This window comes from Pteronotus mesoamericanus, unplaced genomic scaffold, assembly GCF_021234165.1.
Source record: "Pteronotus mesoamericanus isolate MK-2021 breed Mesoamerican mustached bat unplaced genomic scaffold, CSHL_Meso_final scaffold_705, whole genome shotgun sequence".
NCBI lineage: Eukaryota > Metazoa > Chordata > Mammalia > Chiroptera > Mormoopidae > Pteronotus > Pteronotus mesoamericanus.
Genome location: NW_026555326.1, coordinates 4901488 through 4919403, shown reverse-complemented (window position 1 = coordinate 4919403; position 17916 = coordinate 4901488). Strand labels below are relative to the sequence as shown.

Sequence of the window (17916 nt, the reverse complement as noted above, 5' to 3'; positions counted from 1 at the left end):
TGCCCACCCATTCTTGGCAATAGATGTTCATTAAATATTCCAAAATATACCCTGTCCCTCAAGAGACTCCCTTCCAGTAAGGCAAGATAAATATCAAAATGACACATGAGAAATGATAATGGTGCATGAAGCTGATCTGATGACTATTTATACTTCAATCCATTTAGGTCTATAGTTTCACTAAATCAAGTTATGTTACTTTATTCCTCCGTCCTCATTGTTATCATGAAGCATGTAAGGGAACTCATTGTCCCCTTAACAGGGATACAGGAGGTCTGAATCTTAGAGATACCCTTTCTTCTGAAGTGGTTTGTTGGTACTTGGCATGTTTAAGTATCGTTTGCCAGGCAGGAGGAGCTGCTGGCTATAGCTCAAACTACTCAGTTGGTGCCTGGTGCCAGGGAGATGCCTGCTCCCAAGGTAGTGGTTACTGCTTTGAAAATAAGTGTGTGGATTTCTGAGTGACGCCATTCAGTTTGGCACAGACAGGTATTTATTTCTCTAGCAAGAACTACCAGGGGTGAGCCAGAGTGTCTATGTCAGTCATCTCCCAAGGTTTTATACATTTAAAAATCTGCAAAGACATCTGCGTGTATTGTTTTTCTCTGCATATTTGTCATGTGCTATAATTATTTTTGGGGTTTCTGATGACATCTTAATTAACTAGAGAAGAAGAAACCAAAGATACAATTTTTAGAGTTGTTTATAGGTTATTCTATGGAATATGTGGATCCAACTGTATTAGATGGTTACAAATATTTTTAAACAGAAACTTCTATTACTTTTTTTTCATCTTGGTCATTGGTCATCAGTCATACCTTTGTTATGTCTTTTGCTCTTGCTATGATGTTTTAATTAAGTGAATTAGTCAGCTGAGACCTTTTGATATGATCACAGCCTATTTTGGGAGGGGCTGTCATGGGGGAAATTTAATAAATAACTACATTTCTAGGCCCTTAGTTCTATAGATCATATTGGGGTAGAGTGCATAGTGTTTGTTCCCTAGCATTTAGTTTATACCTAGAGTACACAAGGATGGTTTACTAGCCTCTTTATTTATACGTCCCTATAGTTCTGAGAATGCTAGTGGCAAGACATGGGTGTAAACAAAGGGAAGGTCCCAGGTCCGCAGAAGTCATAGAGAGGGCTGGTAGGTGGGCATATCTTCTAAATCGGCCATATCAGGGCTTTACAATATGTCATTCAAGCCAGTGTACACACAAGCATCAAGACCAGGGTAAGGTGTGGATTGTGGCTGACAGACAGTCTAGGAAGAGGAAAGTCATGTCTTGGATCCAGGAAATTTGCAAACATGAGAGAAGCAGATCAGAAACAAGAATGTGGCTCCCTTTATCCCTAGTGCCCAGAACAGTGCCAGGTACATAATAGATGTTCAATCAGCATTTGTTGAATGAATAAGAAATAAGAAGACTTAGAAATCAGGGACTCAGAGAAGGTGCCTGGGCAATAAGATGGCGGAAGTCCAGGCAAGAAATCTGGATGAAAGAGATTCAGATCTTGGGTAGACCCCACCCTTCTCCACCACATCTGATTTCATGGTCCTCGGATCCATCTTGAGTCATTCAAAGAACCTCCAGTCTTCTCTCCCCACCATGAACGTGGGGTTGTGTTGGGGTGGTGTTGGGGTGGTTGAAGAGAAGACAGAAGTCTCTCACCTGACATAAATTGATGGAGATGTTTCCGGTTAGGGTCTGCAATGGCCTAGATTTGGGAACAACTGTTCCCTATCCAACCCAGATTAACCTTGGTCCTATGATAATTCAGGAAATGTCAGGCACGGTGCTGACATTATTAAAATGTCAAACACCATGCTGCTACAGTTCTTAACTTCAAAGCAGATTCCTAAGCTCCCAGCCATTATCCTTGGGACATGCCATTATTCCAAGGGTGTGGCTGAGCTCCTTGGAACTAACCCAGAGCCACAAGAATTCCATTTCTATACAGCTCTTTCCCCAAACCTGATTATAGGGAACAACTTAGACTATTTTGAGTAAGGTGGGTCACCACTGCTTGAATCCTTTCTAATCATCTATTCAGGCTACCGAAGACCATTTGTGGTATTAACCTATCCCTGAAAACTTGAAAGCTCATTTCTGCATACATAGAATATACATTTTTGCTTTTGGCCCTTTTCTCCTTCTGTCTCAGAACTCTCCTTATACTCTGATCTCATTGCTGGCAGAGAAGAAGCCTGAGCTGTGATAAGCCCAGAGAAGTAAGTTTGTCCCCTCCCTGCTTGCTGCCTGCTCATCTTTGAAAGATGCCTTTAGGCTGCCATTGTACTACTGGATCACACAACCAAGCAGCCATTTGAGGAAGAATCTTCTTCAAGTCAGTCTCCACCTTGGAGATCCCCCCACCCCCAGTGCCTTCCCCAGTAAATCCAACGCATCCTCTGGCTTATCTGGGTCAGCAAGGGTCTGATTTTATGCAGGGCACTGTCAAACCGTAAATCCGCTGCAGCTCTGCCTCTCTATCCAACCCTGCTGCTTCTGTCAGCATCAGCAAAATGCATAGCAGAGAAAATAAGCCAGAAAGGCTAATAACACTCATCTGAATAAAATAATCTCTTTGCCTGCCTCAGTTCATTTCATTTTAATCAAGGTACCAGGAAGGAATTTAAGTTTAAAAATCTAGCCTCCCCCTCGTCACTAGTTCCCTGTTCAACCATCATTAAATGATCCCTTTTATTATGTAATATCAATATGTGCCTTTTTCTTATCCTTCTTATAGTTGGATGCTGAATAACATATTGAATAATGTCTTTAGCTTATTTTGGATTTCATCTGTCATCACATATATGTCTGTTTTTAAAAGAGAGAAACGATATTCTTTTCAGGATTTACTAATGTCCTCTATATACAGACTAACAGTTTTGGTAGGAATTCTGAGAAACGGGGCTCAGCAGAAGTTGCTGAAGCACTTCGGGTTCTGGCTACCTGGGCTCCCTCTGGCTTTCTTCCTGTCTACCTCAGCACACGTTCCCTGTGTGAAATGCAGTACTGAGCGTTCCACCTTGCCCCTCAGGGGAACAACAGTGAAAAGATTAAATTCTGCTCTCCCATTGGTATCTCCCTCACGTCTTTGCAGAGACTACAGCTGCTTGGTTAATTGCCTGTTGCTGCTGTCTTATCCCGACTATTATTTGCTGAGGGCTGTTCGTTTTCTGCGGGCTGCACTCTTGGCCTTAGCCCAGGGCCGGGTGAGGAGCAAGTTGGAAGTTGATGAAAGCTGAGTCCTAGTTTGTTTGGAAATAAAAATAATAATATTTCTTCACATTTGTATAGTGCTTTACTGTTGATGTAATTCTTTTGCATCTAGCGTCTCAAATGAGCCACACAGCAGACCTATGAGTTGGGCATGTCAGAGACTATTGGCCCAAAAGGAAACATTCTTCACTAGAGCAATGCAGAAGCTCAAGCCACCCAGTGATGCCAAGCTTGTGTCACACATCCCATCTGTGGAGCTATGAACATTGCAACTGTTAATTAAATGGCACCTTAGGCCAGCAGAGCTTCCAGGATTTTACAGTCATGCTTTGAAGATCTTTAGGGAGCTAGATGTACACTGATAGGGCATGTGTCCATTTTACAGATGAGACAACCGAAACCAAACAGAGGGGATGTGCAAAAAAAAAAAAAAACAAGAAAAGAAAAAAATAGAAGTGTGATACAGGCCAAATTGGACCTTTATGGAGGTCTTCACCCTAGATATTTGAGAGAAATCCCTTTGAGCATTTGTTGCCAAGTTTGTTGAATGTCCATAAATAGTCTAAGTTGAAGAGAAAAACTAGGCTAATGTATTTGAAGCTAATGGTTGAGCTGTGCAGGTTTATTCTTTTCAGTGCATGTATTATAATTCCCTCTTACAAGGATGCATAGCTGGCTTGTGACTGTCTGGGCCTCCTTTGTTTGGACTCGAGAGTCATTCCCTCTCAAGTACAGTAAGATGTTTTTTCTTTTTTTGATCTTCCTCCTGAAAAAATTTTTAAGTAAGAAAACACTTCTGGATATTTTGTCTGCTTTTTAGGGATTAGTGTTTGAGGAGGTTTGCAGCTGTTCAGCACATTCCTAAGGGATGTAGACCTTTTTCTTTAAATGCCCAAGTATTACACAACCCAAGACTCTAGGGGCGGGGGAAGTAAAGAAACTGTACAAACAAATGATAGATGGAAAAGATATCAAGGCAAATTTCAATCTCCTAACCAAACGAAGTTCCCCTGGCTCCAGCAGTCCCAAATAAAATAAGGCTGCAAAGCTGCTAAAGCAGGAAACCACTCTAGCAGAACCTTAATATGCTCCCCATGAAATCACGTCTCGTTGACTCGCTTATTTTCCAGCCTGAAGTGTGTTTCATCTTTGTTCGTGTTGGCTGGGAGAATTGTCTCTACAGGGTATTTGTGTTCCCCTCCTACAGCATGCCTTTCACCTCTCCTGCCCCAACACCTCCCCAAAATAAATAAATACATTAATTAAAACACCTCAGTTGAAAGGAAGAATATGTCTGAGTGAGCATACAGACTCAAAGAACCAAATATATTATATGAAAAACTACTGTATTAGTAAAAGAGAGTGGGAACCACATAGAAGAAACAGACGACAGAGTCTAGTACTATTTTTAAAATCACAGATTCCTTTTTAAAAATTAAAATCTTGAATAGAACCACCATATATGCAACAGATTTGCTAGTGTAAATCTACTTTTAAAGTGCAAATTTATAAAGAGTACCTATTACACAGTTAATCAGTGAGCACAATGAGAGTGTTTATGAACCCCAAATATTTAAATTGGGATTATGAACGAGAGTTGCAGTTTTATGTCAGTTTCAACATGCTAGTTATTTCTGTTTCTGGTTAGGTTGCCCAATGTTAATAAACTACCGATTCACACAGATGAGTTGTTGTAATCTTGGAATAGTTTTAAATTGATTTAGGTGCTTGAAAAGGATATTTTGTTTTAAAATTGGATCATTAACATTACCTAGCAGCTGTCCTCATTCCCCTTCATAAATATTAATTGGGTGAGCCCTAAAATGTATAAGAAATATTACAATTGATAGTGAGGTAGGATAACACTGAGCACCTGTGTTCTCACTGCCCACCCATGGCCTTTCTATTGGTTGACTAAAAAGTTTGTTTTTTTCCATAAGATGGCTCTAGTAGTACTTAGTTGTCTTTAACTTCATTTGAAACAATTTTGTTAGATTATATTGTGACAGCTGTCACATCAGTGTGCACTTTAAAAAATTATCAAAATTGGTGGATTTTTGTGTAGCTATTTCAGTATTGAAGATTGAAGAAAATATGCAACATTTTCATCATATTATGCTTTATTATTTCAAGAAAGGTAAAAACACAGCTGAAATGCAAAAACAAAAAAAAAAATCTGTGCAGTATATGGAGAAGGTGCTGTGACTGATAGAAAGTATCAAAAGTAGTTTGTGAAGTTTCCTGCTGGAGATTTCTTGCTGGAGGAAGCTTCATGGCTTGGTACACCAATTGAAGTTGATAGCAATCAAATCAAGACATTAATTGAGAACAATCAACATTATACCATGAAGGAGATAGCTGACATATTCGGAATATCCAAATCAATAAAGTTATTGGTGAAAATGAAAAATGTGTGCTTTATTTTACAGAAAAAACTAAAAGGACTTTTTGGCCAACCCAACACCATGAACACAACATAGGCCCCCAAGCCTTCTGTGGCATGTAATGAAATGACCACTGTGTGCTAGGTCACGTTCTCACCTGAACAGTTTTGGGAACACGGGCTGGAATTGAAAGCTAAGTCTTTGCAGAGCAACATCTATTCTAACGAATAGCACATTTTTTAGACGATCAAACACATGCATTGATTCTTTATTCCAAAGTCGACATACAAGGAAGTTCACCTGGCACCCATAAAGCATTGTGATGACACTGCAGGAAAGCTGGACTCTGGGTCCCCTGCACATTTAAGCGGGGAGCTGCTCATGTGGATGGATGTGTTACAGTTGTTTGAAACAGAAATGTGATTTTTTTTGTAAGTCTAGAGTGTCTCAGAACACACCTTAAGAGCCCTTGCTCACTGAAACCAGTAATGGCTGTCCCACTACGTGCTCTAAGAATAGAAATACATACATGTTAGAAAGTACTTGTAGCATCTTACAAGTTCTTAATAAATATAAATTTATTAGTACAAGTGAAAAGTTATTTTATTTTAAAAGATTCCCACTTTCTGCTTATCCCTTTAATTAACTCATTTTTTTTTTTCTCATCCTTTCTTCTGAGGGTACTGTTAGAACTTATGCTCTGCTTCAGTTTCCATGATGTGAGATTGCTTTCTGCCTCTCCTCCTTCCACTTGTGATCTGTGGTGTACATGTGTGAGCTAGCTGACCCTCTGTTTGTACCTCTAATGATCTTTTGTACTATAGGTCTTTCTTTGTCTCCCACACTGCACTGTGACTTAAGTACTTTTATAACCACTAAAGCCCCTAATATTGTACTTTGTTCATATGTTTATAAGATACAAATATTTATGTTTGTGTAATTGAATTGTTTTTATGTGTGTAAAGTGCTGTAGGAAAAGAATCAGCAGAGACCACCAATTTATGTTCATTCATAAGAAGCAGGTCAAAACCAGTTGTAAAGTTAAGGTCTTATAAGATCTGTCCTTTTACAAAGCAAATATAAATGCCTGATATATATGCTTCCTGAAGACATGGATATCTTGCCACCCAATAAAAATATAAATTACATTATTTAGGGCTTTGTAACTGAAACTGATTTGGAATCAATTTGAAAGTTTTCTTGCAATGGAAACATCAAATGTCCCTGAATGCATGTGTTCAAATGTCTCATCATTTTGAATTTAAGATTATTTTCTATTTACCTTTTCTCAGATGCTAAACATTTTTTTAAAAGATTTTATTTACTTTTAGAGAGACAGGGAGGGAGGGAGAAAAAGAGGGAGAGAAATGTCTATCAGTTGCCTCTCATCCGCACCCTGACTGGGGACCAAACCCGCAACCCAGGCATGTGCCCTGACTGGGAATCAAACCAACAGCCTTTCACTTTTCAGGATGATGCCCAGCCAATTGAACCACACCAGTCAGGAGCAGATGCTAAACATTTTGCAAGCAGTAGATTAACTACATGTATCTCTTGGCTGGTATATATTTTTTATTTCCATAGAAATCTTTTAATTTCCCTTGGAAGGTAAGTGGACATAATGTTACAGCAGTGGTAAGCACATACGTGTGATGTAGGTATATGTGATACAAGTGTGGGGCAGAGGGTGGATGTGGGAGGCCACACACAACAGTTCTAGTTTGGACTCTAATATTCATCGGTTTGAAGCAACTTCTTGGTGCTGGTTAGACAGATACTTGATTTAATGGTCTGGTGTGTTCTGAAGCCAGAGTAGGTGTGGTGTGATTATGTGTTAATAGTTACCTTATAACAATTGGGAAAGCCCACGTTGAATTCCATGCTCTACAGATCTCAAGTGCTGGGCAGCCTCCAGCCCCGAATAGAGGCAATGCTGACTCAAGAACCAAGACACTCTTCCAGCTACTTTCTTTGCATTGAGAGTCTGACTATAGGGAGCAACTAGGGGTAAGGGGAGTGAACAGGTTGTGATTCTTTGTAGTGATTAAGAGCTTTTTTCTTTGCAATTACAAGGCTTGGTTTTGAATTCTAGCATTGACACATTTTCACTATGTGACTTTGACCAAGATATTTGACCTTTCTCAGTCCAGCGTTCCTCTTCTGCTGAATGTGGTTAACAACACCTACTTCATCAGGTTGTTGTAGGGTTCAAGTTAAACATGGACCCAGCCATGTGCCAAATGCATAGTAAGCCCTTGATAAATAGTACCACAAACAACCCCTACTTTCTAATTCTCTCCTTAAAGAGATCCAACTTGCAGATGCAGAACTTTCTGTTCCTTAAATTAGTGCTGTGAACTGAGTAGAGACTAATTCTTTTGGATCCCAATGTTTTCTTTAGAAATGAGCATCTTGGTTTCGCACTTCACTATTTCCCTCAGGCTGTAGGAGTTTTTAGGAATACATGTGTCCACTTGGGTGTGCTTGTGCTCTAGGTTGTATGGGACATGAGATAATGGCCCAGTCAGTGAAACCAAAGCCTCCTTAGATGTGTTCTATGAGAATAAAGAGTTTTAGCAATTTTTTTCACGGCAACTGCCTCCAATGTTGTATTCATGGAATTCTACAATAGATAAATGTGTGGAGATTGAGTCTGTAGTGCTCTAGTGATTTTTGTCTCTAGACAAAATCTTTAACTCTTGTCTCTAACCCTAGAGACATATCAAATGACTTAGTGGCTAAGGAATGGACTTGGCATGAGACAGCCTAGACCTTTTTCTAGTCAGACAACACAGAATTGTGGTTTTAGTCCCTGACTTCATCTTGCTATCTTCGTGACTCCTTCTCACTAGCTGTGGGCAAGTTTTCTACTAAGTAAAATGGGAATAACAGTAGTTCTTTCTTTTTATTCCCCACAGTGAAATGATGGAGCTTAGATGAGATAATGCACATAAAGCATACACCAAGTTCATAGATGTTCAACTTAGTTGATGGTCAACAGATAGTCCTGCTTCTTCTCCTCTTTCCTCTCCATTCCCTCTCCTCATTATTCTTCTTTTCTCCTTTTTCTTCATTGAGTTTTTAGAAAAAGAGAAAAGTAGAGGTGCAGAGTTCAGGAAAAATATCTTTATTTCTGGTTTGACTTCAATCACTGTGATTTTGTGATGTGGACTGTAGTCATAGATGTTGGCCCTGGCAGCTTACTAACCAGGATTTTTTTTTCCTTGCTGTTTCTCTGCAGGAAGGATCAGAATGTTCTCTCTCCAGTCAACTGCTGGAATCTCCTCTTAAACCAGGTGAAGCGGGAGAGCAGGGACCACACCACACTGAGCGACATCTACCTGAATAATATCATTCCTCGATTTGTTCAAGTCAGCGAGGACTCAGGAAGACTCTTTAAAAAGGTATGTAGCTATTTCTAGTCATAGAGACACTTGGGTGGAGCAATGACACAACTTCGTAAACAAGAGAAAGAATGTCTTTTTGGCTCACTTACAAGGCTTACCATTGGTCATTCCCTACAATGCACTCATGAAGAAAAAAATATTAAATTGACATTCTTTTCTTTCTTTCTGAGCTGAATTATTAGTAGGTCTGGGAAAGTATTCGCAAAGTACAGCTCCAGGATTGGCAGCATTGTTCATAATCTGTATGTATTAAAAATAGCTATGCTTGATTGATTTCTGTAAGTGATTTGTGAAACTATTAAGATTCAGGGACCTTTTCAAAAAATTATGATACATATATACAATGGAATACTACGCAGCAGAAAGAAAAAAAGAACTACTAAACTTCGCAACAGCATGGATGGAACTGGAGAGCATCATGCTAAGCGAAATAAGCCAGGGGGCGAAAGACAAATACCATATGATCTCACCTATAAGTGGAACCTCACCAACAATACAGAGATGCAAGGAAAATAAGACCAGCAACACTGAAAGGAAAAGAAATCAACAGAGACAAGAGGGAAGGAGGGAGGGGGGGCAGGGAAAAGGAAGGGAAGGGGAAAGTCAAGGAACATATAGCAAGGATTCATGGACAAAACCAAAGGGGAAGAGCTGAGGGAGGGAAGAAGGGAGGGGGCCAGGGAAAGTGGTGGGGGGGAGGCAGAGACAAATGTATTTGAAAAAATAAATTAAAATAAAATTAAAAGAAAAAAGATTCAGGGACCTTTAGTGTCACTTCATGTTTTTTTCTTATAGTTCATTTAGCAAATTCATATATGTTTATATGACATATCTTTGTCTTTGGGTCCCTGCATGCTTCTTGAAGTTCAATTATTTGTCACAATTCCTTGGGTATAAGTTGAAAAATTTGACCAAGGAAAAACTCAAAAATAGTTATGATAATATTAAGAAATTTATGCCAAATTCACCTTATCTGTCAGAAATGGAACTAAGCTCTTAGAAACCCAGGAACCTATTTTCTAAGCTCTCTCAACCTGAACCCTCTATGGAGACATTTATTCATGAATTTTGGTAACAAATGGTGGCAAAGGCCCAACCATTGTACATGATATACTATGTTTAACATTGAAGTTCTGAGATACACAGAAGACATTTCAGAAAGCAAATAATCTTCCCACAAGTTACAGGTATAAAGAATCTATATAGGCTACTTTATTTGTTTCATATATAAGGAATTCATTGGTTTTCATTTGACAAAATTCTGTGTTAAAATTCGAGGCTGGGAGGGAAAAGTCTACAGTAAACAGAACTGGGGTCAGTAATAGCCATAGCTCTTGTTCAGTTTTTCAATTCTTAACATTAGAAAGTTTCCCAGATCTCAGTAGGTCTGTAATTAGAACTCAGTTTCTTCTGTTTATAGCAGCATGAAAAAAATGAATGATTTAGAATTTTCCAACTATATAATTGCATCTGCGAAGGGGTTTTCCCTGTGTCTTAGACACAGGATGTTAAGGGTACAATCATCTGACAGGGAAAAGAGGGAAGAGAAAGATAACTCCTTCTAGCCCTCACTGGCTATTTCTAGTGGTCCGGCTTTGCTGTGGTTGAGGCCATGCTTCACTGAGGGGCAAGAGTCCATTTCACCATCTCCATGTTTTTAGCATCTGCTGTAGCTTACTTGTCTTTAATTTGAATTGCCCTGCAACACTTGGTGACGCAAATATGCGACTAAAGTGAATGACTATAGTTAATAATACTGTACTGAATACTGGAAATAGAGTAGACTTCAGGTGCTCTTTTACACACACACACACACGGAAAGGTAACTATGCAAGGAGATATGTTAATTAGCGTGGCTATAGACATCATTTCACTCTGTGTGTGTGTGTGCGCGCGCGCAATCATCCTCTTTTACACCTTAAATATGTACAATTTTTATTGCAAAAATTTAAAACCTATTTGGCTGGAACCTTGATAGTAATCAGATACCACTTCAGCTTTTCTTTATGACCTTGACAGCTGCTTAAACCATCTTCAGAAGGAAAGAGTTTGACTGATAGTTTTCTCCTTTAGTTTCTGTGCACATCTGAGAAAAAAAACTTTTGTGAGAGATGTTCAGCTACCTAGACATCACTCAATCTCTCAACTCCCTGTTCTCCCAGCTATGGAAGTTTAGGGGAGAACCAAGCTGAGAGACTTATAGCCTCTGCAGATCTCAGAGATGTTTATTTTGAAGGTAGCTCGTTATCAAAGCCATGAGATTTCCTGGTTCCTCAGGGGCCCTTGACGTTTTGCCAAAGGCCTAATAGCATGGCATACATAAAAAACATGAGACATTTGCCCTCCAGAAGGAAAATTCACTTGTGAATTATATTCCTCGCCATGGTCTCAGGGTTGACCTTAAGCTGTGTGTTTCTAAATTACTTGTAGGACCATTTATATATTACATTTTATTGAATAAGAGTACACAGCACATAGACCCACAGCTAAATGCATTTTTACAAGCTGAACATGCCTGGTAACCAGCTCTCAGAAAAGAAACAGAATATTTCAGTCCCCTAGAAGACCCCTCCCCATTCTTTTTTCTAGTCATCAGGAATTCAGGAGAGGGGTTCCCAAACCCAAGTGATAATTGTTGTAACTTGGAATAGCAGCAATTAGTATGTACTTTTTTGTGTCTGCTTTCTCTCATTCAACATTATGTTTGTGAGATTTAGTCATACAATTGTATATAGTTTTGCAGATCATAGGGCTTTCTCTTGATCTTTATACATTTTTATCAGTTAAATCATAGTTGATTAGAGGTATGTATAGAATTGTTGAATTGCCAATGTTTACTATCCCACAGGGTAAGTAATCCCTTTGCTCTCTCCTTTGGGGTCCAATGTAGACAGAGAACTCCAAAGTAGAAGCTGGCTTGGCAGATCATAGAGTAGAGTGATGCTGTTTTGGCTGGCTGTGAGCCTCTCTGCTTTCTAGTAATGGGCAAAGAAGCAATCTCTCTTCATACCTTTATTTTTCAGTCTCTTTTGTTTCAAGTATGTTGCACATGAACAATTAGAATCCCACTGGTTAAGATACAGTAATCAGATAAGAGAACTAAAGAATGTACCTGGCTACCCTTTCAGCTCTGTGAAGTTTCCAGGGCTTGGCTTGTGTCCTCAGAACAGAGGCCTTTTCCAAGTGACCTTTCCTCTTGGGCTCAGCTCTGCTAGTAACTCTATCACCTTGGATGATTACTTCTCCTTCCTGTGCCTCAGTCCCCTAAAGTTTTGGTTTTTTTTTTAAAGAGTTTGGCTATGTGACCTCTACGATGCTTTTGAAATCTGGTATACTGTAATTCTATGGTGACAAGGGTGTCCTACATTGGAGGCTTTCTTCAGGTTGTCGGTGACCTTTGCATTGCGGTAGGGAATTGCAGTCCCTGGGATAAGGACAAGCAGAAGTGGATGTGGTGTGGAGGGGCACTAGCTTAAGTAACTGAAGACCAAATTTGGTGAAGAATGAAGCATTCAGATTCTTTTTTCTATAACGGCCAGCAACCAAGAGACGTCAAAGTGAAATCCAAATGTATAAAATAGATACACCTTATATTATACTTGTCAATTTGGTCCCAACAGCAAAAGGAAAATCCACATTTCTCTGGAGACACCGACTTCAGAAAGGATAGCTTTATTTCTGGTTCAGCTGTGAATGCCCATGAAAATTCACCTAAGCTTTGCACAAATTTGAATCTATTATTTACTAGCAAAAAACATGGGTTGTCTCCTTCTCCTCTTCCTCTTCTTCCTTCTTCTTAATCTAAAAAGACTTGATTCACTAGCACAGGTTATGAGAACAAAAACAAACATTTTTTGAATTTTTATATGCCACGTACAGTGTTAAACATTTTATATACAACTACCTTATTTAATCCTTAAAATAATTCTATTATATGGTAAGTATTGTTATTATCCCGACTTTATGAAGGAGGAAACTGAGGCTTAGAGAGATTAAGAAAAAAAGAGGTAAAACTAGTATTTAAATCAAGTCATTTGGCTTTAGAAATCAAGGTTCTACCTATGTGTTGCATTAGGACTTTCTAGGTATGCTGTGCAGAGTAGAAGGTATTCCAAATTTTCTTACTCTTTTCTACTAAATCCAGGTATTTCACTTAGTTACAGAATTGATCTCACCTTTTCTGTTGCACACAGACCTTCAAAGGGTTTGGAGGTGTTAAACATCAACATGGGGTTGTTTCTTCTACCTGGTGTCTGGGCAAGCAGCTGGAAGTTGGGAGGGAATTAGGGCAGAGGGTTTTTCTCCCTGGGGACAGAATCTCTTGTAAGAAGGAGACAAAGACTCATTAAATGTGAGAACTGGCCGAAAATCTGGCTCACAGCTAAATCAGCTAATTTGGGGATGTCAGTGTGGTTGCACAATTGGCCCCTCTATGCTACCCCCTAAAGGGATGCTCCCTGCTGGCCCTCTGGTTTGTGGTTATGTCTCTAGGGACATATTTTACATTTGCATGAAGCTATGGTGGATTCCTTCAGCTAAATATAACATCTGGAGAAAGTAGCCTCCTGTCCACAGCTTAGAAACAGACCCACTTTGTCTAGGACTCCAGGGGAAATTGAGCCCATTTGGTGCTCCTGACATCTCCTCTCGTGTAATGAAAGCTTAGTCTGTCTAACCCCTGTTGGAACCAAGGTTTAGGCAAATATTATTGCTGCCACCTTCATTTTTTAATGCAGTGGCTTAAAAAACAGGGGCGAAACACTGCCAAACACCCCCGGTTCCATGTCATCTCTGTGAGAGGCACATTCTAAAGAATCCCACCAAGAATAGAAATAATTTTCCCCACTTTCTCAATACAAACTGAAATAAACTTGGGTGTGCTTTTTCCCAGAGGGATGAGGAAAATCCTCTTCTCTCTTCCTTTTCTGATTTAACTGGCACACACTTAAAATACCTTGGCTTTGCTTTTGAAGTCACTGTTTCTAACCCCTAACAGCTGCTCACATTTAGGTTTGGAAGCTGGTCAATTGTCCTAAGATTCTCAATTGCATTCTTTTTTTTTTTTTTTTTACAGTATTCCAGTTAACTGTACATCTGTCATACCTTCATTATGCTAAGGTTCTATGGCAGAAAGTCAAGTTAAATTGAGAAAGCTAGGTCAGATTCCCAATAGACCAGTAGCTTTAACTTTGCCTGTGCATGAAAGTCACTTGGGGATTTTTTTTTTTTTTAATCTTTGTGACCTTGAATAGACAAAGATTTTTTTTTTTAGGCTATAAAAAGCATGAACTATAAAAGAATAAAGATAAATCAGACCACCAATTCGTGGACTTTTGCTCTTAGAAAACCCCTGTTAAGAGAATGAAAGACAAACCACAGACTGGGAAACTATCTAAAGGAGATATATTAAAAAATGGCCAATAAGCACATAAGATGCTTAATATCATCAATCATTTGGGAAATGAAAACTAAAACTATAAGGGGATACGCTTTACAGCATATCTGTAGATATATAGCATATCACTACAATGGTTAAAATTAAAAAGACTGACAATACCATTAGTGAGGACAGCTGGAATTCTCATATTGCTAGTGAGAATGTGAAGTGGTACAAACACTTTAGAAAGTATCCTCACAGTTTTTTTATGAAGTTAAATATGTACTTACCATATGACCCAGAAATTCCGTGTCTTGGTATTTACCCAAGAGGAATAAAAGCATATATCTACACAAAGACTTGTACCTGAATATTCCCAGTAGCTTTTGTTGTGAGTTGAATAATGCCCCCCCCAAAGATGTCCATATCCTAATCCCTGGAACGTGTGAACACTACCTTATTTATATAAGACTTTGTACCTATGAAGATCTTGAGAAGGCAAGATGGCAGAGGAGTGAATGGAAGTTACACTGACCTTCTCCCAGCACCAATCTAGAATTACAACTAAATTATGGAGAAATAACCTGAAACAGACAACTGAGCCTTACAACTTCGGATAGACAGAAGAATCAGCTTTAGCACAACCTGACGGTAAGGAGTGTGGTGGAGACTCGAGAAGGCTGGCTGGGTGCCCACAGGCAGCAGCGCCAGAGGAATATTTAAATGGCCAGTTGGACCCCCCCTGAGAAGAATGAGGTCTAAACCATAAGTGGGGATCTCCAGCCTACAGCACCAGAGCCCAAAAAGTACACCAGTAACAGGCAGCTGTGAAAAGCTGCAGGGTTGCTCTCTGCAAGAGACAGGAGGCCGGAGACTCCAAGAGCAGTTTAAAGAGCCAACGCATAGATTTTTGTTTGCAACCACTTACCCTGGTCTCTGACAAAGGCGGGGGCAGAGTGGGCTAGGGATATCTGACGAGAGACTGGGGAAGGAGGCTTTGGGGAGACAACTGAGGGAATAGCCAGCAGATTCCTGGTGCTGACTCATCCCCCATACAGCAGCAACCATCTTGCTCAGGCAGATCACTACCCTGAGCTGCAGGGGTATGAGAGGACACGGTAGCCCCACCCCCAGGAGAGACTGTGCCCTGGCTCTGGGGTACTTAAGCATGACTGCTGAGTACAGAGTGGCAGCCAGAGATAGTAGATCCCTGGCTAAAGAGGGCACAGAAGGGTCTAGAGACACTTGAGGAGAGACCAAAGACGGAGGCTTTGGGGAGAGAGCTGAGAGAGTAGATGGCAGGATCCCGGTGCTGACTCCTCCCCTATACAGCATCAGCTATCTTGCTCATGCAGACCACTCCCATGAGTGGCAGCAGCATGAGAAGACCCACTAGCCCCGCCCCCAGGAGGCACTCTGCCCCGCCCTGTGGTGCCTAAGCTTGACTGCTGAGTGCAGAGTGACTAAATTAACAACTGAATGAGACAGCCACAAACAGTAGATTCCTGGAATTCTCGAACAGACTGTCTAAAGTCAGACAGGGTCAACATCTGACATTATCAGAGGCAGATCCAGGAAGGAAAAACAGCGGTAAATACTAGAGGCCTCTGAAAGGAAATCCGCTGTGGTCTTCTCCATGATTTGCAATATTTTCTTTACTACATAGCCTTTAATGTTCATTTCAGGTCCATCAAGTTTGTGCATATTAAATTATTAGCTTTTATACTAATAGTTTATTTCTCTCCTTTCTTATAATAGTCTTCATCTCTTTACAGCCTTATTAATACTGGTTCATTTGCTGCTCATAGTGGGATTGCAGGGGGTAGTTATTTTTGCGGACGTGGGTTTTTTTCCTGGGCTTTGTGGTTTTGTTCTGGCAGCACCTGCACAAAAACATTCAACATGTGGTGAGCAGAGTGACCCTCAACCAGCTGGAGGGTAGGACCCCCCAAAGAACAACCAAACAACAATCAAAACCCAGGTACTTCCAGAGAGTCAACATAAACAGCATAAAAAGCATCCAAAGAGCAGCAAGTTTGGGAGATCAAGGACTGCACCACTGAATCACACAGGTCTCCTACCATAGACATTCACACCACAAAGTCAGGAAATCAAGACAGATCAATTTAAGAAGCAGAAGCAAAAAAGAAGAGTCACACAAATAATGAGAAGACAAAGAAACACGCCTCAATAGAAGAGAAAGGAGGAGTCCCCAGAAAGAGAACTAAATGAAATAGAGGCAAGTAACTATCAGATATACTGAATTCAAACAATGGTTCTAAGGAAGCTCAGTGAGCTCAGAGAGAATTACCAAATACTACGGGGAAACTATGAAGAACTTACTGCAAACTATATCAGCATGAAAAAGGACATAGAAACCATCGACAAGAGGCAAGAGGAAGTGAAGAATACAGTTTTCTGAATTGAAGAATACAGTAGAAAGAATCAAAAGCAGGCTAGATGAAGCAGAGAATCGACTCAGCAGGCTGAAGGACAAGGTAGAAAAAAACACCTAGAAATAGCAAGAAAATATTCTTCAGTAGGACAGTGGGGACTTCAAGAAAGATATAGACAACAGCACACTGATAGTACGGGATTTTAACACCCCACTGTCAACAATGGATAGATCTTCCATACAAAATACCAACAAGGAGATTGTGGAACTGAACGATGCATTAGATCAAATGGGTTTAACTGACATTTATAGAACCTTTCATCCCAAAGAAGCAAAATACACATTCTTTTCAAATGCACGTGGTACATTTTCAGAGATAGACCACATGATAGGACACAAAACAAGCCTCAACGAATTCAAGAAAATTGAAATCATAACAAGCATTTTCTTTGACCATAAGGGCTTGAAACTAGAAACCAATCTCAAGGAAAACACTCAATAACATTCAAACTCATGGAGACTGAATAGCACATTATTAAACAATGAATGGGTAAATAATGAGATCAAAGAAGAAATCAGAAAGTTTCTGAAAACAAATGGAAATGAACACACAACAGTTCAAAACCTATGGGACACAGTGAAGGCAGTCGGGAGAGAGGAAATCATAGCAATACAGGCCTACCTAAAAACAATAGAAACATTTCAAATAAGTGATCTAAGCCTACATCTTCAAGAACTGGAGAAACAACAACAAACAAAGCCGAGAGTGAGTAGAAGGAAGGAAATAATCAAGATCAGAGCAGAAGTGAATGACATAAAGACTAAAAGAACAGTTCCAAGGATCAGCAAATCCAGAAGCTGGTTCTTTGAAAAGATAAACAAAATGGGCAAGCCTTTAAGCAGACTCATCAAGAAAAAAGGGAGAGGACCCAAATAAATAATGTCAGAAATGAAAGAGGAGAAATTGCAACTGATCGCACAGAATTGTAAGGATTCTTACAAAGGATTGTAAGAAATTACTATGAACAGTTATATGCCAAGAAATTTGAAAACTTCGATGAAATGGACAAGTGTCTAGAAAAATATAGCCTTCCTACACTGAATGAAGAAGGAGCAGAAAGCC

At 39.8% G+C, this 17916-nt stretch overlaps 1 protein-coding gene across 3 annotated transcripts in view; it reads left to right on the top strand.

Annotated features, from left to right (window-relative positions):
• Nucleotides 1–17916, top strand: part of SRGAP2 (SLIT-ROBO Rho GTPase activating protein 2) — a 248467-nt gene that overhangs the window by 115039 nt on the left and 115512 nt on the right. For all 3 annotated transcript variants that reach the window (XM_054563274.1, XM_054563273.1, XM_054563275.1), the window contains exon 4: nucleotides 8856–9018. In XM_054563274.1, coding sequence (XP_054419249.1) covers nucleotides 8856–9018 — 163 coding nt within the window. The remainder of the gene's footprint in view (nucleotides 1–8855; nucleotides 9019–17916) is intronic.